Genomic DNA, 23,766 nt, shown 5'->3' on the forward strand with positions numbered 1-23,766 from the left:
CTTCTGGATTCAGATGGGTGGCAAAGTCAATAAACACTTTTTCTCTACTCTTCGCCCTAGACATAGTAGAGAGAGTGTATCCCAACTTATTGACTCACATGGGGTTTTACAGACAGATCCTGATGATGTCTTGCGCATAGCTTCAGATTTTTATGCCACCCTTCTTACTGCTGATCCTAAGACACGGGATAGAGAGGATGCTAGACAGGTTATTTGGCAGAGCATCCCTTTGTTGGTGAAATCGGATATGCATGTTTTGCTTGATGCACCTTTCACCAACACACAGTTCAGGACTGCACTTTCAGCCCTTCACAAGGGCAAGTGCCCACGTTTGGATGGCCTTACCCCCTCTTTTTTCATTGCATTCTGGGATATGATTGGAGACTACATTACTACACCCTGCAAGGTATTTGGGACTCTAGTGAGATGCCCGGGTCGCTTACAGAAGGTCTCATCCACCTTATCCCAAAAGGAGGTTGCAGAAATCTAGTGTCCCAGTGGAGGCCTATCACACTTCTAGGGACTTGTTACAAAATTCTAGCCAAGGCAATCAGCCTCCGATTGCAGCCCCTTCTCCCAGATCTTATTCATGACACTTAGACAGGATTTGTGGATGGCAGAAGCATTTTTTATAACATTTTCTCTTTCTGGGAAGCCTCAGAGTGGGCCATGCAGAGCAGCCAGAATCTAGCCGTCCTACTTTTGGATTTTGAGAAAGCTTATGACAGAGTAGATTGGGGTTTTTTGGAGTGGCTTTACTGATGCTTGGATCAGAGGTATTTCCTCCTTGTACAGATCAGCCCACAGCCAGGTGCTTATTGGTGGGGTAGAGGGTGAGAGATTTCAGATTTCCAGATCAGTCCGTCAAGGATGCCCCCTTGCTCCTTTCCTTTTTTTGTTCGTGGCCGAAGCTATGAGTATCTATGTTAGATCTAAAGCTGACATCTTTGGGCTGAGACTTCCCATTAGAAGGGAAGAGGAGTTACTTGACAATGAGTTGGCAGATGACACAGCAGTTTACTTGGATGCCACTCCACAGATGCTCACTTCTTTCAGGACAGCATTGGATTTATTTTGCTTGGCGGCGGGGCCGCAGATAAATTGGCAGAAATCCAATGGCTTTTGCATCAGTGATGAGGACACTCCAGTTTGGGGGCTTGACATAGGATTCACTTGGGTTCAGAGGGGTGTGCCTGTCAGGTATTTGGGCTGCTAGGTCGGCTTGGATATTTCTTCCACGCAGCAGTTTGCTCCCGTGTTGGAGAGCATCAGGAGAAAGCTCCTTTTTTGGAGATCAGCCAAGCCGGATCTTTCCTCTAGAGTTGTGGTGGTCAACCAGGTCCTCTTGGCCACAGCCTAGTTTGTTTGTTCTTGCTGGTGCTATTCTAGGGACTACATCACTCAGCTCAAAAGACTTTTCTTTGGAGTGGGCTTGATGGCACAGCAGATACCTTAGCCAGGGTGGCTTGGGAGACCCTCATCCTCCCTACACAGGAAGGGGGTCTCAATATTATTGATCCAGATTTACAGTGCAGAGCTTTACTATGCAAGATGGTGGTGCAGGGACTTATGCCAGAGCAGGAACCGTGGAAGGCCTTTCTTATTGACAACATACAGAGGTGCACACCTTCTTCAAGAGGAGACTGGATGAGCAGTATTAGGTGGATCTTCACCACAACACACCTCAGATCACCTTCGTCCCCTCTCATGGTTGCCATTCTGAAAGCATGGGCCAATTTCAGGAGCACTCTTCAGAGGATTCCTCCTTCCTCTCGTGAAGAGATCGATAGGCAATCCATCATGTGGAATGACAGTATTTTAGATGATCATGGCAGACCACTTGGTGGCTCACTCTACATGCAATGGTCCAGGTGGGAGAGGGGACCTACATCATCTTTGGGGTCTCGGAAAGCTTTCCGCAGGCTTCCAGAGGAGACCAAGTCTGAGTTGACACGACATCTCAGAGGGAGTGCAGGGAGGATCTTGCAGATTGAGGCAGCCCTTCCAGAGGAGTGGGTAGACACAGATGATATGCCACTCACTTGCTCCACTTGGGCGGGTACTTTTACGAGAGACAGTGTTCCGCTTCAGGTTTTGGCCTTTCAAGATGCACAGGAGGATGCTTTAGTTTATACTATGCAGGATGGTGGCAAATTGCTCAGATCCACAGAGAACATCTTGCTTGAGTCTGCTTTTCAGCCTATCAGGGTTGTAGGTCTTTTGGTGGAGGGATCAGATTCAGAGTGCTTCCTCGACCTAGACCCTCGGCTTCTCTCCACCGGGTCTTGGAGGCTTTGGCTCTACGGGGGAGTTCCCATTAGGTATTTGCAGTGGGACCCTGGAGAGTGGGAGTGGATTGACGTAGGGCATCGAGAGAAGAGCATCCCCTTCTTTCATTACACGGTCAGTAATGCCAGGAGATTTCAGCTTAATAGTAGGGGTTGGAGACCTTCCAGAGTTCCTCATTGGGAGACATTTGATATCACTACGGATCTGCAGAGCTGCTTCTAGAAAAGACTCTGGAAATCCCACAGGAATAGAAAGATCACTCTCTTCTTTTGGCTTTCTATCCATGGTGGGATTGCAGTGAACCTTTGGAGATCCAGGTTCGGAGCCGACCCTACTTGCCCTCGTTGCCTCTTTGCTTTGGAGACTATTCAGCATTGTTTATGGGATTGCAGACAGGCGAGGATGATTTGGATGGGGGTAGCCAGGATTTTCAGTCACTTTGAGAGGGGAGGGGGCGGGCTGAGAGGGAGAGGAGGGGCGGGCTAAGAGGGAGAGAAGGGGGAGGAGGGGAGAGGCTAATGGCGGGGGAGGGGGAGGGGGAGCAGCTGAGGCAAAGGGAGGGGGCTGAGGAGCGGGCTGAGAGGGGTAGAGGGAGCAGGGTAGAGGGGAAGAGGGAGCAAGGAGCAGGGTAGAGGAAACGGGGGAGCAGGGCAGGGAGGAGCGGGCTGAGAGGGGAGGGGGCGGGCTGAGAGGGAGAGGAGGGGAGGGGGCAGCGGGCTGAGAGGTGAGGGGGCGGGCTGAGAGGGAGAGAAGGGGGAGGAGGGGAGAGGTTGAGGGCGGGGGAGGGGGAGCGGCTGAGGTAGAGGGAGGGGGCTGAGGGAGGGGCTGAAGGAGAGGGGGCAGCAAGGGAGCGGGGAGGAGCAGCAGCTCAAGATGGCATTGTTACTAAGAAGACTTTAAACTTTGGGGATGAAGAGTTGAGTACCCCTTCTAAGAGAACCGAATTCCTACCGCGAGAGAGAATTGAGTTCCCCAAATATGATGGGGCAAGCGAGGCTGACAAAATCCTCAATTGGATTCATCATACTTAGCCCATCAAGACAAGACCGAGCAAGAGAAGCTTCCTCTTGCCACATTGCATCTACAAAAGGATGCTCTAATGTGGTGGTCTTTATCACAAACTGGAAAAGAGCCTATTCATGAAGGGGCTAAGTTTGTGGAGCAACTGAAAGACACTTTCATGCCACCGAGGCATGAAGAGAACCTAACCTTTCGTTGGGAGAGGTTTATGCAGTTCGATAATGAGAGTAATGCAGATTTTACAGCCAGGTTTTGAAAACTCTCTCTAGAGTTATCCAAAAAGAGTAAGGAAGATAGGAGAAAGAAGTATTTAGCAGCCTTAAGCCCCAAAAGCAAGATATGAGGTTGAAATGTTTAACAGGACCACGCTTAAGGACCTCACTAAGCTGGCTAAAACAGCCGAGAGGAAATTGAATCCTCGTAGACCCTTCAATAAGGAGGGTGGGTCAACATCTAAGACCAACAACATACCCACTTTTAGGAAACCAAACCGGTTTAAGAATAATGAAGGGAAGGGTAAAGCTCTTGTAAGGAATGTGAACAGCCAATCACGTCCTGGATGGGTGCCATTTCCTTTTGTGACGGACGAAGAGAAGAAGAAGTTGATTAACGAAGGAAAATGTTTCGGGTGTAAGAAACATAAGCCACGGCACGTATGGCATAAGTGTCTCGTTCTCTTGGCTAAATTTGCCAAGACAAATTCAGCAAAAGGGAAAGCCAAGGCATCCAAGCAAGAGGGTGAGGTGTCACCCTTGAAATCTACCGTGACTATTGAGCCAATAGTGAATGCTGTCCACTCAACCAATACCTTTGGGCCTCATGATCTTTTAAAGGTGTATGAATTCGTAAATGGACGGAGAATAGTGGTCTACCTGGATGATGGATGTAATTATGACTTAGTGAGTGATAGATTGGTAAAATTACCCCATCTTAAACCAAAACCTATAAAAAACATGTCACTCTCAGGAGCTTTTAGGGAACATAATGAAGAAGACACATCCATAGTACGGAATATCCCTTTTTTGTATACAAAAATATAGAGATCGAAGGGATTTTCTAGTGGCTCCTTTACAAGACATTGACAAAATTCTAGGTAAACCATGGCGGTATGATTTTAACCCTGCTATTCATCCTCATACTCATCATTGTTGTTTTGAACATAAGGATCATAGGGGATCGAGACGTGTATACAATTCCATTGATTACTCCTACCTAAGCGAAAAGATTGGTAAAAAGAGAGGTAGATTGTAATCTAGTGTATATCACGAGATCTTCATATCTCAAAAGAAGATCAAGAGAGAAATGAGTTCCTTAGAGCTTATGAGGATCGATGTTCAAGAGATGACTCATTCGAATTGCCTATGGAGAGAGAAGATGATCATGCCATAGACTTAGAGCCAAGAGCTTCTCCTCCATGTAGAGCCCCATACAAGATGAAAAGAAGAGACATTGAGGAATGGACACATGAGAGCAGCAGGAACCGAGATAAGAAGAAAAGAGGCCGTGGAGAGGGAGTGTGAATCATCTACACAGCGAGGGGCTGTATGCTATGAACTCTACAAAACACGTCTACTTGTGCGTGCATCACAATTCTTGTAGGGAGGGTATGTTTTGTAGAGTTGCATGTAGATTTTGAGTCTAGCAAGATCTTTTTCTCATTGTTGGCCGACGAACCAAAGCAAGGGAGCCCTTCCTTTTCGCTGAAGGTTTCCCCTCAAGAGCTAGAAATAGCGATCAGATCGACTATGAGATCTCAAGTTCTAACAGAGGGAAGGCTTTCATATGGTAGCACTTTCGCATTGTCACCTACTTTAAGTGAGTTACATGCGAGTCCATATTCTGGACATAGAGGCATTAGAGGGACCATTGATGATATTGAGAGGTACTTCCATTGGCCTAAACTTCGCAAAGAAGTTTCAGCCTTCATTCAACAATGTGACGTATGTCAGCACATTAAATCTGACACAAGTTGGTCTTTTGAAGCCTTTGCCTATTCCCTCTGAAAGGTGGGAACACATTACAATGGATTTTGTGTCAAGTTTCCCCAAGGTTGGTCAGTTTGAGCAGATTTTCACTGTTATAGATAGGCTGAGTAAACAGGCTCATTTTATTCCCTGTAAAAAGGAGTTGTCTGCTCCTGAAACAGCAAGGTTATTCAAATGTACCAGAGACCCTCAAACACCCCCCTCCCCTTCCCCCTACTATCTCCCACTCATCAGGTTCAAAGATGGATTTAGCTTTGGGAATGCAAGCACCCCGCTCATCCCACCAGGATCCCCCCCTGGTACCCCCCTTGGTTCCAAATCCATTTACACAATAACAAAATATAATATACTCGAAAAAGGAAAGGGAGGTGGCCTCTGATGGTCCTCCACCTCCACAGACTACCCTCCCTCCCTAGACTTCTACTCTCCCTTCCCAGACTTCGACCCGGCAAGATAGACTACTGCTAAATCTGCAAACACTTAGGGAGACCTTTGCTCCTTCTAGCTTGTCGCTATTTTTAGCTACCAAGGAAAAGCTGATGGGACGTCAATCATGGAGAAGACTCCTGAAGGACAAGAGACATTCCCTAAGTCCCCCCTGACTCCCTTTGAATGGGAGACTGACTATGACTCCCATATGCATTTCCCTGTGCTCTTGTCTCATTTTTCTGAGAGGGAGATCGACTTTTCAACTCACAAGACTTACCCTGAGTGGGAAGAGGAATATGGAACTACAACGAGACCCTCTGGGATTGGAGGAATCTATTGAGGAGCAACGGCCCTTGGAAGCAACACCTTGAGAGGCGGCTCAACAGTGAGAGGTGAACCAGCTAGGCCCTGTCTGCCAGATCCACACCTCCCACCTCAAGGCCCAACTACTCGATGTCCTTGAGGAATAAGGTAGGATTCTTTGCAACCCCTTTTGTTAGACTTCATAGTGCTAGCACTTCAGGTGCCCAAGGGGCAAGAGCGCTTCCATCATGAATGGAAGGCAGATAGCTTCACTCAAACTGGAGGATGAGGAACCCCAAAATCCAGACAACGACAAGGTACTGAAGTCAAGACCTAAACAAATGGCTCATCATTCCAAAAGGGAATCCTCACATCAGCAGCAGCATGTCCCCCCTCAGGAAGACGAAAAGGTGGTGGAATCCCCTCGAATGAAGGAAGAAGAGAATCTGCCCGTGAACCTGCCACCCACAGGATCCCCGATTTCCCCTCTGCCACAGATGGAGACGCAGAGGGAGAGTGCTGCTCCCGGGACATCCCACCAGCCAGAGAACCAACACCAGGAACCAACTCAGGAGGAACCAGCCACACCCACCCCCATGAATGTGGTAAAATAGGAACCAAGAACGTGCCAGGAGCAGACACAAGAGCATAAGGAATGGCACAGGATATACAAGAAGAGGGAGGGGAATTTGAAGATGAGGCAGAGTCTACTGGTCCAGGTACTCGTGTCTCTGCCTTTAATTTTTTTATGAAAAGCTTCATCATGATTCTGTTAACTGGTTGGCCACTCATACACTCATTGGGTTCATTCCTGGCACAAGACCCCCAGCCCTTGTCATTGAAAATTGGGTGAGAGCAAACTGGGTCAACAAAGGGCTTATTGTCACCAAAGTAAGATTCTTGAGAAAAGGGTTTCATGTTTTCCTCTTGACAAAGAGGAGAGGTCTATGTTGCTCTCAATCAGAGCCTCTAGACTCTTAGAAATCAGCCTCTATACCTGAACCCTTGGTCCTTAGACTTCTCCCCAGATAGACAGAGATCTGCCAAGATCCATGTCTGGGTTGAATTACCCGACTTACCTCTCTCTTTGTGCAACCAAAATGATAGAATTTGCCAAGACCTCGATGAGGTAATTGAATTTGAGAGAAAACAGTTCATCAATCCAAGAGGAAACCCACATGTTTGCATCAAGATGGACCTTACCCTAGAACTCCATGAGACTCTGGTCATACTCAATAGGAATGGATCAATCTTCAAGAGCAGCCCCTCATCTACAAAAATCTATATACCTAGATGAATCCAGGAACATTCCCAAACTCATCCTCTAAAAACACAATATAGTACAGTTTCAATCTCACAATAGTCACTCATAAGATTGAAAACCATAAACTCCATCACGCATAGTAGGGACTAGCTACTATGACATCCCCAATGACGTCATCAGCACCCAACAGTGGGTGTAGGCCATAGTATAAAAATATGCTCTCACACATACAAATCCACACACCCAGATTACCTGAGCATCCTTTTATACAAAGTCTTCGTACTGAGTTTTTGTCGGCACTCCGGAGGTAAAGGGCAAACTCAACCATGACAAAGGCTAGAACTTAAGGAGAAGGCCAATCAAAAAGTAGTCCAAAATCTCTTCATTCAAGCTACAATTGCTTGTGAAGTCTAAACGATTTCATTTTAGTCTCTCCCAAATGAGCATCTAAATCTAGCTAATAGGGCAACGCACCATTTAAGATTGAAAGAATTATCACAATACCAGCGAGCCACAACTTACTAGGGGAACCTATCAACTGGAAATCACTTCTCCTAGGAGATGCCCAGAAAACTATTCTGCTTGGACACTTGTTAGAGCACAAGCACTGTGGCAGATTTGGGTCTCCAGGAACAACTTGCAGTTTATCAACCTTCTCATTAATGCACAGGAAGTCTTTTGCAACTGGCTTGACAAATTCAGTTCCAAAGACAGCTCTCCTTCATGAAAACTTTGTTTAACCAGCAAGACTAAGTTACTGTTGTCATGAGAAGGCATAGGAACAGTTGGACCTTGACAGGATGAACTACAATGAAGCCTACTTCCAGCTCATCAAGGAGAGAGAAGCACATTTGACAAAGTACTTTGACAGTACCTACTTCCAGGCTGCATGACAAAGCAGCAGACAACTTACTCAGTTCAATGTCAAACTCGAAGAGCAATGACTTGGCTACCTCCCTGAAGTGTTATGGTCTCCTCTTTTGTTGAGCAGTGATATGGTTACCTCCCTAAAGAGGTCACCCTCAGCTGCCAAAGCCATGGATGAGGACAGGGCCAACCACAGTAGCATGTGTCCCATAGTGCAAGAGACATAGTCCCTGACGCAGTGGAGATACGTGATAACCTGGAATGCTGCATCAAGGTGGAGTGGAGGTGCTCCAAACTCAGCTAGGAATCTTTGAGAGAGAGAGAGCGATAAAATGTATTTATGTATGTATGTGTGTTCACACAGACGTGTGCACGCACACGCACATGTTCACATGTGTGAATGGGTATGATAAAATACCATTACAGAAGAAAGATATGGTTTTTTTCTTTACCTCCATGCCCTATAGGGAATATACCCACTGTTTTGAGGAAATAGGCAATCAATGCTCACATAACAATGACAGCATGCTACAGTTGCGTTCACCACATAATTCACAGCTATCTAAGCCCTTATGTATGTATGTTTGTCTATATGTATGTATGTATGTAGTTACTACATACCAATGTAGGCATATATATACACATCTTTCAAAATTCAAGCAGATATAAAACTGCTTTCCCTACTCTTACTCATCCGTAAGTATGGATCAGAGGGGTTTTTTCAAAGAAATCTACAAAGTAAAGTGGGAACTAAATGGCATGAAACACTAAGGGCCTTGAAATCCTCGATGACTGCATTAGTGCACTTAATTGCATGATAGAGAGAACCATTTTGCAGCTGTTAACATTGTTAAGGTTAGAAAGGCCACAAACATCATGGCATACAAATCTCAATACCTTCTCCAGACCTCGTACATAATGTTTACTGTGTACAGCAACAATATCATCAGGGCTGGCAGGATCAAAAGTTTCAATCCTCAAGACCTCCTTGCCACGAAACTGCAGCAAATTACAAGATCAAGAAATGATGTTTGACAATGCATCCATTCTCAATGCAGATAGTGGAGAAAAATGCAAAACAATGAGTTATTAACTAGCCATAGCTATTTCCAACAAAATAAATGTTTACTTTAGCTGTTTGTTCATGCAGGATTGTTCATGCTTGGACCTTATACAAGAGGCTAAAATTAAGACGTTGAACTGCCTGATAGTGAAAATTTCAGAGCTCAGTAAAACCTTGACCGTTATAAACCTTTAAATTACACATTTGAGGGAAGAAGAAAATGACCTTTTTTATGGACATTTCGAATAAACCTGAAGGGTCTATGAGACAATAAACTGCCATGGATGAAATCCAAAACGGAAGAGCCTAATGATTTGCCACATACAAAAGTAAAATAGCCTAGCTTAAAGTCAGCCATGATATAGCATAACATCAGAAGGAAAACATTCCGTTACCCTGTCTCCAAATATGTTCATGGGGCAGAAAAAAGTGTCATGCAATCTTGATCTAGATCTTTCCTCCCATAAAAAGCCATATAGTGTTTTCCAAATATTTTATCTATCTTTCTATCTATCTATTTGATATGTAGATATATGTATGTGTGTGTGCACGTATACACATATATATTACAGTATCAATGGCATAAATCCGGTGAACTGAGGATTCAGGCATGTTGGAACAAATATTATGCTTTCAAGAACAAATGCAATCATAGAGGTTATGCAAGTCCTGTTTCACAGAGTGGAGGTATGGGGGTAGACCATCTCCAAGAGCACCTGGGATGAGCTTTTAAAAATCCAGAAAGCCTTTGTATGTATGTATGTATGTATGTACATTCCATCCCAGCTTATCAATGTCAATGCATTATCACAAAGGGAAAACAAATGTAACATCTTTTGGATCATTTGAAGTGACACTATTCGTATGCATATTGCATTTCTCAAATACATACTGTCACTCTTTTTGGATCTGGTTGGGAAAGCAGTAATTGAAAGTCAGAATAAGTTTTGAGTTCTTCCCCACAATAGCCAAGGGTATGTTAGAGCTTATGAAGATAAAGCTGGAATAGTTAGTTTGCGGTCTCATGTTATTGAACATAGGTATGTAGGTTGATTAGTACACTGTGGTATGGGGACCTAACTCCAAGGCCCTCTTGTATATAACTCCTTTGATTTTTAATAGATGTACATTGTACGTCTTTGTGTCTACACTCTTCGACAATCTTACAAGCTAAAGGGTACCAAAGTATGGATAGCAGAGAGAGGAGCTTACACAAGCTCAACTCAACAATAAGGCAACTGAATTAGCTAAAGTCAAGGCTGCCAGAAAGGATGGAAAATGGGCAGTTTACCATGAAGGCGTAGCCCTAATCAGAGAGTTTAAATCAAAACCAAAAGACTCTCAGTCTTAAACTGATGTATGGCTGTTTACTCTTTCAGACTATTATGTAGGCACTCTAGAATAATGAGAATTACTTTTTGCACTCCCCATGTGCCCTCCCTAAAGCAGATGTACTAGAGGGTTTCTTGCTGTCCCATAGACCTTTTGGTCTCCCGTGGACATTAATAGACTTTCTTTCTTTCTTTCTCTCTATGTATGTGATTTACTGTTGTCATTCTCGTCCTCTTCTGTTCCAACATGTTGTCAGAGGAGAACTTCATCTCATCTCATGTGAGGTGAGGTGAGGAGAGGCTGCAAAAAAGCTTGCTAAGCTCTCAAAGACCTTAGAAAGAAGATCTACCTCATTTTGAGCTATAGAGAACTTTCTCTTGGAAGTATGTTGAAAAGCTCAAAAAATCTGTGAAGATTCAAATCTAGGTTGAGAAGTTTCTAAACTGCTTGCGATGGCTGTGGGAAACCATAGATTTGCATTAAGCTAAAGCACAGCTCAGTTGTGGGTGCAGCAGCGATGTCAATAGAAGGATCTAACAAGGCTGTGCAAAGATGGCTGTGAAGCAGCAAGCAATTACAGAAAAGAGGAATCTTGGCTTTCATAGAAAAGTTGACGTCCAGTCAAAGGGACCCAAGCTATTTTGTATCCCAAGTGATAAACAAAGTGGATGGGATGAACCTTCCCATAAGTCCAGCTATCCCTGCCCAAATGATCCTGGCATGTCTGCACTCCTGAGGCAATGCTGGATAGACGACGTAACATGCATACACCATGGGCAAGCAGGATCAGCTCCAAACTTCTCCCTCCATTCGTTTACTTTCATCCTCCATGAGAAGGAAGCCAAAAGAAAAGAATGGCCTTCCTATTCTTGAGGGATCTCCGAAGCAACCTCCAAAAAACCTCTCTATAAATCCAAACTAATCTGAAAACTCTCCCAGAGGGCTGCTCTGGAGGTTTCCATCCATCATTAGCTTGAATCTGAAACTTCCATGCATTGCTAACTGTAAACTAGAATAAGAGAAGACTTTTGGAGTAATTATGTGCTACCACCCAACTTGACTCACGAGGGTCCCAAGTCAAGAATTTTATTGGAGCACTCCTTTTATAACCATAATCTTCATCTCCCAACAAGAACCATCCATCGAATAGGATCAATACGCCAGCCCAAAACGGCTGAAATCATAATATCATCCCTGACCTCACCAACTACCACTAGACTGCACTGAAAAGAGAACAGTCCGTCTGCATCCCCCAAAAATCCAATAACCTGGGGTGGAATACTTATGCCAGAGAAGGCACCCATCCATCTCAAGGGGTTGGCTGTCCACCGTCCTCTATAGTCCACTCCAAAGAAATAGATGAGTCGATCTGAGCAATTCTCCTCCCATTCCCCCTGAGAAGGTGTACCCTCTAAGAAGACTTTCGAAAGTCTTCTGAGATCCCACTATGGTATCTAGTCCTCCCTTTCACCTAGACCACTACATATACCCCCTAATGCTCTCTCTCACCTAGACAACTACATATACCGCCTGATGCTCCAAAAGGCATACCATGATCACCCCAAATAAAAGTATTCCATATAATGGGCTGCCTAGAATCTCTTCCTGAGTGCATGGAGGAGTATACCTTAGCAAACCCTTGAAACTGCTCCAAGCCCCAACGATAGCTGCCATAAGAGGTGAGAAAGGCATCTTGATATCTGTCAAATTAAATATCCACCTAATGTTGTCCCGCCAATCACCATTCAAGGAGGGAGTGCAAGAAATAATGCTCCACAAGAAGAAAGCCTTCCACAACTCCTACCCTGGCATAAATCCCCTAACAATCGATTCGCAAAGAAAAGATTTGCATTGAATATCTACATCAACGATATTTAGTAACCCTCTCATGCATCATGAGGATCAACATCCTCAAGTCCCTCTCGCTCTAGTATCTGCAGATACCTCCATAAAAAATCCTGGATAGGCCTCTTTAGCTATGCAATGCATCCTTGTGATTGGCACCAACACGTCCACCCCTTTCCGAATAGCATGCTAGGAGATTTTCGACATAGGTTCCCTCCCCAGTCCCTGAGCAGGGGGTGGATTTGTTTGATCCCGAAAGGGGGAGATAGGTCAGACATCCGGCAATGGAGACCAATCACTCTGCTTGATATTGCATACAAGATTCTCACCAAGGTCTTGAGTTTGCGGTTACGGCCCCATCTTACTGACATCATCCACAACACACAGACAGCATTCGTCCAGGAGTGTAGCATCCTAGACAATATCTTCACGTTCCGGGAGGCAGTGGATTGGTCCAGGGAGGAGTCACAGCCCCTAGCCGTCCTTCTCTTGGATTTTGAGAAGGCCTGCGATAGGGTGGAGTGGTCCTTCCTGGAGGGTTACCATGCGGAGATTGGATTTCTCAGGTAGATGGGTCAAAGGAGTTTATGCGCTTTATGCGGGGACCTCTAGCCAGATGCTTATCGGAGGACACATGGGTGAGGCCTTTCCTCTCTCGCGCTCGGTCCGCCAAGGCTGCCCATTCACTCCCTTCCTCTTCTTGTTCGTGTGGCGCAGGCTTTGGGCTACTAGTTGAGATCACAGGTGGCGGGCCTCACAGGGTTGAGGCTCCCAATCAGACAGGAGAAGGAATTGCTTGACTCTGGGTTTGCAGATCACATGGCGTTGTATGTTGAGGGCACCACAGCGAGTTTGGAGAGAGTCAAGGGAGCCCTGGCTATTTACTGCGAGGCCTCGAGTGTGCGGATCAACTGGACAAAGTCCATAGGTTTCTTCACGGGCTATGAGGAGACGCAAGAGATTCGTGAGAGGGGGAGTGACTTTGGCTTTAGATGGATACCACGGGGCCAGACAACGAGATACCTCGGATGCCAGGTTGGTATTGACATTACAGCAGAGCGGCAGATAGCCCCCGTCCTTGAGAGTGTTTGGCGCAAGCTTCTCGATTGGAGCTCGGCCAAGCTCTCCCTAGCAGGTCGTGCCTTAGTGGCAAGCCAGATCCTTCTTGCCACGGCCTGGTATGTTGGCTCCTGCTGGTGCTTTCACAGAGGATGCATTGGGCAGCTCCGACGGTTGGTTCAGAACTTCCTTTGGGCAGGTTCGGACAACACGCGGAATACTAGAGCCCGGGTTGCTTGGCAGATGGTGATCATGCCGCAGGCACTGGGAGGCTTGGGTATCATTGATCTGGAGATGCAGAGTAGAGCCCTCCTAGGCAAGTTGGTTGTTCCCAGCCTCACCCCAGGTGCAGAGCCTTGGAAGCTCCTCTTACAACGAGGGCTTCTCAGGAACCCCACGCACTCGAGGACAGTGGCAGCTTTCACACAAATGGATCTTCTCATAGGCCCCCCTTACAGGGAAGGGTTCCTCCTTGATGAGGAGCCTTCACAGGGTCTGGCAGAGATAAGCATGAGGTCTCATTTGTGCTCCGCCCAGATGCATAGAGGAGTTCGAGTGTCAACCCCTTATGTGGCACCCAGAGATCCGAGATCAGGAGGGGTGTATGCTCGGACAGCAAACTCACATTGGTTGGGCACTGTGGGTCAATGGTTCAGCCAAGTCTTTTGGCAAATGGAGCAGATTACCCATGGAGGCAGACGCAGAGGCTTGGCGCCGTGCGCATCTGCGAGGGACAGGGCAGCAGATGAGAGAGATTGACCTAGCCATCCCTGAGTCCTGGTGGGAGGGACTTCGCATTTGGAGGGACAGCATTTGGTTAGGCAGTTTTCTCGAACTGGTGTCCCCTTGAGGATGATGATGCAGCGAGGCAGCATGCACCTCAGCTTCTTCTGTGTAGGACATGGAGGCCTACTTCATCAGCTCACTGAGAGAGAACCTGAGATGGATGGGAGTTTTGATGGGATTCATTGGCAGATGATCGGAGTGGTGGGACATTTGGAGTGGCACATTGACTCTCCCAGTATCTCAAAGCAAGATATCCCCAGCTGGCGCCTCTGGTTGTGGGAGGGTAGACCCTTGAGGGAGGTCCAGTGGGATCCGGGAGAGTGGTTCTAGCCCTCCAGGGGCAGCCTTGCCGAGTAAATGGACAAGGTGCCCTTCTTTTCGTACACCACACGGATTGGCAGGAGGCTTCAGATGGACTCTTCGAGGTGGACCCTCTCGAGGGAGCGGCATTGGGTGACCCAAAGCACTAGCCATTATATGGCTTCCCCATTACTTGTAGATTGGACAACATCCTTTCATCTTGAGCATATTGTGGCTTGCACCATTGAGTTCTTCAACACCCTCCTCAAGCCACAAATGTGCTTGGGGGTTCCATGTGGTTAGACACCCCTAGAGGGTTCAATTCCCCTTTATGGGCTCCTTGATTTGAATCAGGTGGTATCCCTACATACTGCCACGTGTCTTCATAGCCTGCACAGATTTGTGCAGATTTCCCTGGAGGGTTCAATTCCCCTTTATGGTCTCCTTGATTTGAATCAGGTGGTATCCCCACATACTGCCACGTGTCTTCATAGCCTGCAGGGATTTGTGCAGCCACCACATGCCAGCATACTATGAGGATTCTGCCAACTGCACGTGACGTGCTATCTTGCAGGCTATCCTTAGATCTGTAGCCTATATCGCCGCCTTCATCTGTCTACCATCACATGTTGGGAGTGCATGGACTTGCTTGGTTTTGTTCAAAGCCTATTGCTCTGATATGCCACGAGGGATTTTGCCACCAAGTGCAAGTCGCCTACTTGCCCAACTGTCCACCGAATGCGTGCCACAATTCTGTAACTCCACTAGACATACATACACTAGACATACATATATGTATGTATATGTGTGTTCTTCCTGCGACTCGAAGGATGATGTCAGGCATATCTAATGTGATATTTGGTCACTCTTCTCATCGCATTCCGGGCTGTCTGTTTTCTTCTCGATTGAGACTGGCAGCATCTCCACTCGTATCGTAGACCCTCCAAATCCTAGCAACACACTTCGATTGTAGAGTCTTCACTGAGTCAGGTTTTTCTTGCTCCTTTGGCTCACTTGCAGCCTCGAAAGGTGTATTTCTTACACCGATTGGGAGTTTCTACAGTGGCAGATGTTGTGGATGATCAGGGCTATATACTTTCCTTTCCACGAGCCAGGAGACAATATTGCTTGGGGCTACATCACAGACCTATTTGGCATATTATTGCCACCTTATTGCAGCCTCTTCAGCCTTCCCTCATCTATTTTCTACTCTTCCCTTGCTGGATTGGCGGTTTGATCGTTAGACTCCAGGTTGCTCCTCTTTTTTGTTTGCGGATCTTTATGTGCCAAGAAGGAATATATTATCTTGCTTCCACACCCTTGGATTAATCACTTTTAGCATCTAAGTAAGTCCCTTTCTTGGTGGAGAACTTCTCATTGGCGCATCTGGAACAGCAAACTCCCTCTCAAGCAAAGAGTCTTCTTATGGCGCTGTTTGGTTGGGGCTTTACCGGTGGGATCTTTCTTGGCCTCCAGGTGCATTGGTTACTCGACTTGCCCCACTTGCTCTCATGCAAGAGAGATGGTCTTGCATTTGTTTTGGTCTTATCCTTTTGCACAGGATTTCTTTTTAAGATTGACGACAAGGCTTCGAGCTCGTTTTCCTCGACTTCCTTTGGAAATTGGTTTTCGCTATTTGGAAGATATGCTTCTATCTAGGAGTATGATCTTTTTTTCTCTTGGTGTCGATATTGGGCTCTTTGGTCATACCATTCGACTGTATGAGCACTCTTCAGTGCTCGTTTTCCATCGACTTCCTTTGGGAAGTTTCACTATTTGGAAGATATGCTTCTATTCCGAAGTATGATCTTTTTTTCTCCTGGTGTCGATATTGGGCTCTTTGGTCATTGTATTGTGCTCATACCATTCAACTGTATAAGCACTCTTCAGTGATTGTCCTTCCATATATTCGAGCTTCTCTTGTTTGATCCCTAAAGGATGATCATTCCTTTAGAGACCTTCCTCAGGCCCAGTTGGAAGTTTTTCATTACTGCTTTTAGTTAGGAGTAGTAGCTGTCCCAGAGTCAGACAGCTATGAATGTAAATGCTTTCTCAATGCAAAATCCCTTTTACATTTAAAAAATGTGTTTATGTTTGTTTGTGTGTGTGTGTGTGTGTAGTTTTTGGAGTTTGATCTTTTTTTTACATGGATTCAATATTGGGCACTCTAGACTTTGTGGAAAGACATGAACCATAGAGTCTTTAGAGAGCCTACTTCTTCCATGTTCTACTATTTCCGCATGTCGCTCCCTATCTGTTCATTAGATAGATTACATTGTTTACTTGTCTTAGAATGAGATTTTCTGATCTTGTATTTTGTTGTTCTCCACTTCGGGGACAGCCTCTTGTAATATAAATATACATGGATTTGACTAATTAAAAAAAAGTGTGTATGTATATGTGCGCGACACTCTATTATCTTGAGATCTCCTCCATGTGCCATGTGGGACCTATACCAGCCTACCGTAGGGTTCCCAATCTGATACCATCTCAAAGTTGCTAAGGACTCCTAAATTATGTCTTGTAAAGGGCTGCATACCTCTAAGTGAGGTCGCCTAGCCACTCATCATCAGCTCTGGTCTACTTCCTCAAAAGGGCCTGAGGGGACAGGAATGACTTAGAGAACTGGCCTTGCATCTTTGCATAGGGACAAGGTCCCTTCATCTTAAACACATAGCTACAATTGTGGCTTGCACCATTGAGTACTTCAACTCTGTGATCATTGTAGAGTGCAGATGCACAGCCCTACAGTCTAAGAACTGCTTGGATGACAGTTTCAAAAGCACCAGTTAAGTTGGTCTGCAGGTGCTTCCATTCATCCCCTTGTTTGGACGACCTGATGCTGTAGCCTCATCTACCTTCTCCATAAACATTTGGTTCCGTGGTGGGATTTTTCTGCCGGAATCAAAAATTGGATGTTAGCCAAAGGGTTTCTCAACAAAGCATGAAGGCATCTTACCTCACCTCAGGAGTCAAATTGGCCTTTTGAAGTGCCTCCACTATAGCGGGCACACGTGCATTACACTCTGGATGGGCTTCCTGTCCAAAATTAAGTTAGTGCATAAGTATTGAGAAAAGAGCTGGAATAATAAAACAGCATAACAGTCTACACTGCTGTCATTACAAGTTTTCACCTGCCAATTATGAAAACGTTCCATTGCTAACTTCAGTGTCAGAACTAAAATAGGAACCTGGTTATGACCCATTGCTGGAGCTGCACAGAAGATGACTCGAGCTTCCATCAGTTGTTGAAAAGGTATAAACAATTTTTGCTGAGTACCATCATCATTTACTTTCACCTCACTCTTACTATCCATGCAGCACCTCAATCGCCTCCGCCGCTCAATGACAAACTGAGAGTATTGTTGCCTTCTTAACAGATTCTTTGAAACAATTAGACCCACGCTGCTGCTTCTCAAACAATAAAGTCCTCCAAGCTCTATACAACATACAAAGATAGCAACAAATAGATATTTTAAAAATCCCGACTTACACTCGAAGTTTCCATCTGCTACAGAGAACAAAAGTTAAGAGGCACATTTTTTCATCCATCTAAGCCCTAAGAGTGTTAGCTTATGAAAATGAAGCACTCAAATAAAAATGAAACTGTCTCGGGAAATAAAGCGAGCATAAATGTCACCAGCACCCACTGCATCTTCAAACATGTTCAAGACTCGAAACACACTTCTATGAAGAATCCAAATTCCAAAACCAGATTTCAAACCTTTTCTCTCTTTACTGTATTTGAGACCATATATAGATATTTTGCCTATCTAGAGCTATTAGAACAAATAATGAAAGATGGCTTGGAAGGTCTTGCAATAGATTGATACCCTCAGAAAATGAACATCTCTCTCTCTCTCTCTCTCTCTCTCTCTCTCTCTCTCTCTCTCTCTCTCTCTCTCTCTCTCCATCACTCGTCGTTCAGTCCGCTGTCGCTCCTCCAGTTCGCTGGTCCTTCCGTCGCTGATCTTCCCAGCACTCCGTCGCTGATCCTCTTTCCCGTCACTCGTCGTTCAGGCCGCTCAGGCCGCCGTTGCTTCTGTCCTTTGTTCGTCTCAGATCTAAGCTTATGACTCAGGTCGTCGCTCAGCTTAAATCTTTTAATATTGGTCAAAACAATCATATATCACACGATGACCAGCACAACCTAGATCAAATCAAAGGACCCCTAAGGCCTACAAAAGAGTAACATATCGAGGGAATTATCTTAGACACCATAAAGCCCTTGTATCTCGTATTTTACCTATCTAATAAAGAGAGATGTATGATGGACCTTTTCATCCCAGTCTCCATTTTCATCATCATGATTCATGATTGTTATTTGAGGGTTGCAAGGAAGCAATGGAGCAGCAAAACAATGTTGGAGAGCTCAAGAATGAGCTATGTTATTGCAGCAGCACTCAAGTGCAACTGAAACTGATGGGACATCACTTTGGGGGCTGAACCTATGGCCCTAGCCTAGTGAATCCATGGGGCAAAAATTAAGTTTAAGGGTTGACTTTATCCAAGTGACTTAATAGTGCACAATGTGCACACTAGCATACAAACTAGCCTACAAGGCCATACCAAGGGCTAAAACCTAACAAACCCACCTCCATGGTATGGGTGAAGCACTCTAGAAACGTCTCAGAGATACTTAGAACTAATGCCAAGGTTGTACATGTCCATCCAAAAAGGTATAGCGTAAAAGCTCCCCTTACTCAGCTTCACAGCTAGAAGTGGCAACTGTAGGCTGCTTTTTCCTGAACCAAGAATATGCATCAGGCTCCAAGCATAAACGGTTGCCACTGTGCAACACTGTAGTATCATAGCATCCAGTCCAGTCATTGCTTGTGAAAGCATGCAGGGTAAGTGAAGAATGATTCCATAGAGAAGGTCCAAACCTTGACTGCCTTTCAAGTATGGAAAGACACACTTCACAGCCTGCCATGTAAACTACTCGGTGCTTTCTATCAATTCAGACAACGGATTCTGCAGAGGAGTTTGAATGAAATGATTGCGAGTTGCCAAACACATATACTTGAACTTAAGAGTTTGCAATTAAGCTGGAATTAAGACTTCTATAGCTTAAACACAAAGTGACATCATTGGAAAATTGCAATATGATTGAGGGGCCAAGACGCCCCCCCCCCCCCCCCTTATCCAAGCTCACTTTATTCTTGAAAATGGAGATACAAGACCAAGGTGCAATGCACCTTCCAAACTGATGAACTCAGTGAAAGCCTAGGACCTAGATACAAGACTCAAGAGCATATGTGCAAGGTAGACAACAAAAAGGAGGACTCCAAGCTCAGGTTTCAACTCTTGGCTTGCCCAATCCACAAGGAAGAAGCTTGCAACAATCACCACTTACATCCAACATTAGAGACAAGCACTAGTTTCTAGAAAGATAGTAGAAACAACATGAAATAGTGCTGTAAATAAGATAAACTTGACAATACAGGCTCCCTTCGTGACTTGACCCTTTTGTAGATGAAGTCCTTGATGCCTCTGAAGCTACCTTGGGTGAGGAGAGTGTGGAAATGGGGCTGGAATGAGAACAGCTTAGAAAAACAGCCTGTAAGCTAGAGAGAGAAAGCTTTTATGGAGTGATAGCTATAGAAAGAGAGTGCCAATGCTGATCCCAAGGGAGGGGATGTAAGAGAGGAGCTGCTGCTGTTCCAGAGGTGCACAGAAAGGCAGATTTCTGCAAGGGGTATGGGCTGGAACAGTAGAGAGAGAAATTCAACAGTAGAGAGAGAAAGACTGCAGCAGGAGAGAGAAAAGGGCTGTGGCTCCTCCAGGCTAGGAGAAGGAGAGAGGATGCTGCTGCTGTTCCAGAAAAGCTGAGAGGGGGCAGATTTCTGGAGAGGAGGGGCTGGAACTGTAGAGAGAGAATGTGCTGTTGTAGAGAGAGAAAGTGCTGCTGAGGTGAGAGAATGGCCTGGGGAGAAGCAGGCTGCACCCAAGGAGTTGGAGAGGTTCTGCTGCATCATCCAAAAGGAGGGAGAAGAAAAGTGACCAATTTTTCATGTGTGGAATGAAGGGGAGAGGCGTTCTTTTATAGGCTCAGCCCCCCCCCTAAGCCTAGAGTGGAAGGTGGACACTTGTCCCAGATTTTTGGTGGGCTGCAGTCCCAAAGAGGACAACCCACAACCTGCCCCAAATCTACCAGATTTGGGGCCAGATGGTCTGCATGCCCTGCCACTTGCCATGCATGCTGCCACATGTGTGGGATAGGTGGACTAACCTGCCAGCTCAGATTCCATGTGGCAGTCTGCCATGTGTCAGCTGCCACATGTCACTCCCAAAAACCATAAAATTTCAAAGTTATCAAAATTCAATTCTGATCACACCCACGGGTTCCTAACAGCTTGGACTATCTATTGACGTACTCTAAGGTCATAATTGAGCCATACTGAGCTCATTTGTTTGTCGTCTTATCTTGTATCTCCATTACTCTTGGCATGCTGCTAGGCCCACACCCAAAGCTCAGGGAACATTCTCTTGAATGGTTCCTAGGTCAGTATGCAATCTGTGCATTTGATTGGTCCCATGTTTGGGTACTCAGGTGGGGTGTGGTTTCCAAATGTCCCTCTCAAAGAGAGGCCATCACTCTTGTGGGTCACTAATGCCCATAACCCCAAGCAAGGGGGTCCACCCTCAAATGCTAGACCTAGTCCCCATTGTCCGTAACTGAACAGTAGGAAAACATTTCATTTCTTAATAAGCATACTATTGAAAAACAAAAAGAAATAGTACCAAGCAAGTGGATACATGTTGAAGCATGATGACATTCCCTCCGTCTTTCATTCGGTTGTCCGCAACTGAAATGCTTCCTCATAAGCATCCAGGATTTCAGGACACTCCTGAAATGTAGCTCTATCCACCCATTGGGCATCGGTGGATGGGAGCCTTGTGACCTTCAAAAGGTACATCTTGCGAGTCGTGCCTCGACGTCCCGTAGTGAAGTTATGCAAAATAATTTGCTCTGGGATCAACAAGATCTCAGTGTCCTCTACTTCAGGTGCATCGTCCAGTGTGGGATCTTGAGGTGGTTCCCCAATGAAGGGTTTCACCAAGCTTATGTGGAAGACATCATGGATCTTCCAATGCTCTGGAAGTCTCAATCGGACTGAGACATCATTTATTACCTGCAACACTTGAAAAGGACCATAATATCGAAAGGATAGCTTGAAGTAGATGCGCTTTTTGCCCACTTTGTTTTTAACCGGGCTTTCTCAAATTTAAATGAGACCCATTGGCCTTCTTTCACTACAAACGCCCTCCGTCTTTTATTTGCAGCTGCTCTTTGTTTGTCCTGTGCCTTTTGAACGGCTGCTCGAACTGTGGCATAAGCAGAGTCATAATCCTCCACGAATTGATCAGCGGCAAAGATTTTCTCTTTTGTTTGCATGAGTGGAGTTGGTAAAGATCTACCATATACAATTTCGAAAGGAGCTTTTCCAGTGGAGGAATGAATTGTGTTGTTATAAGCAAACTCCACAAGAGGAAGGAATTTCTCCCAAAAGGTTTGCTGGTCATGCACATAAAATTTCAGCAAATCCAAGAGTGTACTATTCGTAACTTCAGTTTGGCCATCCATTTGAGAATGAAAAGTTGAGGAGAAACTTAGAAGAGTTCCAAGGTTCTCAAACAAAGCCTCCCAGAAGTTACTAGTGAGCTTTGAGTCTCTATCTGATACTAGAGACTTGGGCATGCCGTGGTGTCTAAAGATGTGTCTAATAAATAAATGAGCAGGTTCAGGTGCCTTGAGATTCTTTCTGCAAGGAATGAAGTGGGCTTGCTTGCTGAAACGATCTACTATCACCCAAATCATGTCATGATTTTGATTGGTCCTGGGAATTCCTGTAATGAAGTCCATGGTGATGTGTTCCCATGGTCTCTTAGGAATGGGTAGGGGCTGAAGTAAACCCTTGGGTTTTCCTCTCTCATACTTAGCTTTTTGACATGCGAGACAAGCTGAAATGTAGGCAGCAATGTCCTTTTTCATGTTAGGCCAGTAGAAAAATTTATCCATGGCTGAAAAAGTGGCCACAATACCCCTATGACCAGCATAGGGTAGGTTATGGCTTTCCTCCATCACTTTAGATCTAAGCTGCTTTGTGATACATAGTTTGTTCTCCATGAATTAATAGCCATCCCTGATGTGGTAGGCATGATGGGTGCCTCCATCTTTCAAATGTGCCCATGGCTGAGCAAAATCAACATCTCCCTCATAGAATTCTTTGAGGGCTGTTAGCTCATCATGATAGGGAACTGAAATATGGTGAAGCCGTGGTCTACGAGAAAGGGCATCAGCCACTACATTCTCTTTTCCAGGAGTATATCGTATCTGAAAATGAAATGATTGCAAAAAGGTAGACCGTTTCATATGTCTCTCTCTGATCAGAGGTTGAGTTAGAAAATATTTAAGACTTTCATGATCAGTTTTTACAAGAAAATCTATCCCTAAAAGATAATGTTTCCAAAGTTTGAGAGCATGAATTAGAGCTAAGAGTTCTTTTTCATAGATATCATAATGAAGTTCAGCATCTCTTAGCCGTCGGCTTTCAAAGGTCACAGCATGACCATCCTGGGTAAGAGAAGCCCCAAGGCAATCGCCACTGGCATCAGCTGCTACTAGGAATGGTTTCCTTAAGTCAAGAATGATAAGTACAGGAGCTGTAGTCAGGGCATGCTTTAGAGCATTAAAAGAGTCCTTTTCTTTTTGGGTCCATCTGAACTTCAGATTTTTCTTAGTGAGGTCATGTAGAGGAGCTGCAAGTTCAGCAAAATGCCAAATAAACCTTCGGTAATATGAGCATAGGCCTAGAAAAGACCTTACTTCAAGTCAGGCCACTCTTCAATTGTCTGTATCTTGGTTGGGTCCATACGGACACCTTCTCGTGAGATAATGTGACCAAGATAGTGAATCTCAAGAAGAAAGAACTCACTTTTCTTCTCATTGATGTGAAGAGCATTTTCAGCTAAGATTTGAAATACAATCTTTAGATGTTCCTTATCCTCTTCCTCATTCTTGTTGAAAATGAGGATGTCATCAAAGAAGACGGCAGTGAACTGTCTATAGTTCCTGAAACAACCGTTCCATCAGTTGATTGAACGTGGTTGGGGCATTAGTAAGGCCAAATGGCATTACCATATATTCATACAGCCCAAATGTGGTTCGGAAGGCTGTTTTATGAATGTCCTCAGGTACAACTCGTACCTGATGGTAGCCA

At 45.2% G+C, this 23,766-nt stretch overlaps 1 protein-coding gene across 2 annotated transcripts in view; it reads right to left on the reverse strand.

Annotated features, from left to right (window-relative positions):
- Positions 1 to 23,766, reverse strand: part of HDA14 (histone deacetylase 14) — a 145,568-nt gene that overhangs the window by 104,962 nt on the left and 16,840 nt on the right. The window contains exons 2-4 of one of the 2 annotated variants that reach the window (XM_087388448.1): positions 17,734 to 17,981; positions 17,507 to 17,581; positions 9,055 to 9,156 (exon numbers count right to left, since the gene is read on the reverse strand). In XM_087388448.1, coding sequence (XP_087244574.1) covers positions 9,055 to 9,156; positions 17,507 to 17,581; positions 17,734 to 17,981 — 425 coding nt within the window. Of the gene's footprint in view, positions 1 to 9,054; positions 9,157 to 17,506; positions 17,582 to 17,676; positions 17,982 to 23,766 lie in introns of both variants that reach the window. The other variant, XM_087388447.1, reaches the window with a different exon arrangement.

The sequence above is a fragment of the Dipteris shenzhenensis genome, chromosome 17 (genome assembly GCF_047967505.1).
Source record: "Dipteris shenzhenensis isolate YYH24624 ecotype China chromosome 17, Dip_SZ_1.0, whole genome shotgun sequence".
Lineage (NCBI taxonomy): Eukaryota > Viridiplantae > Streptophyta > Polypodiopsida > Gleicheniales > Dipteridaceae > Dipteris > Dipteris shenzhenensis.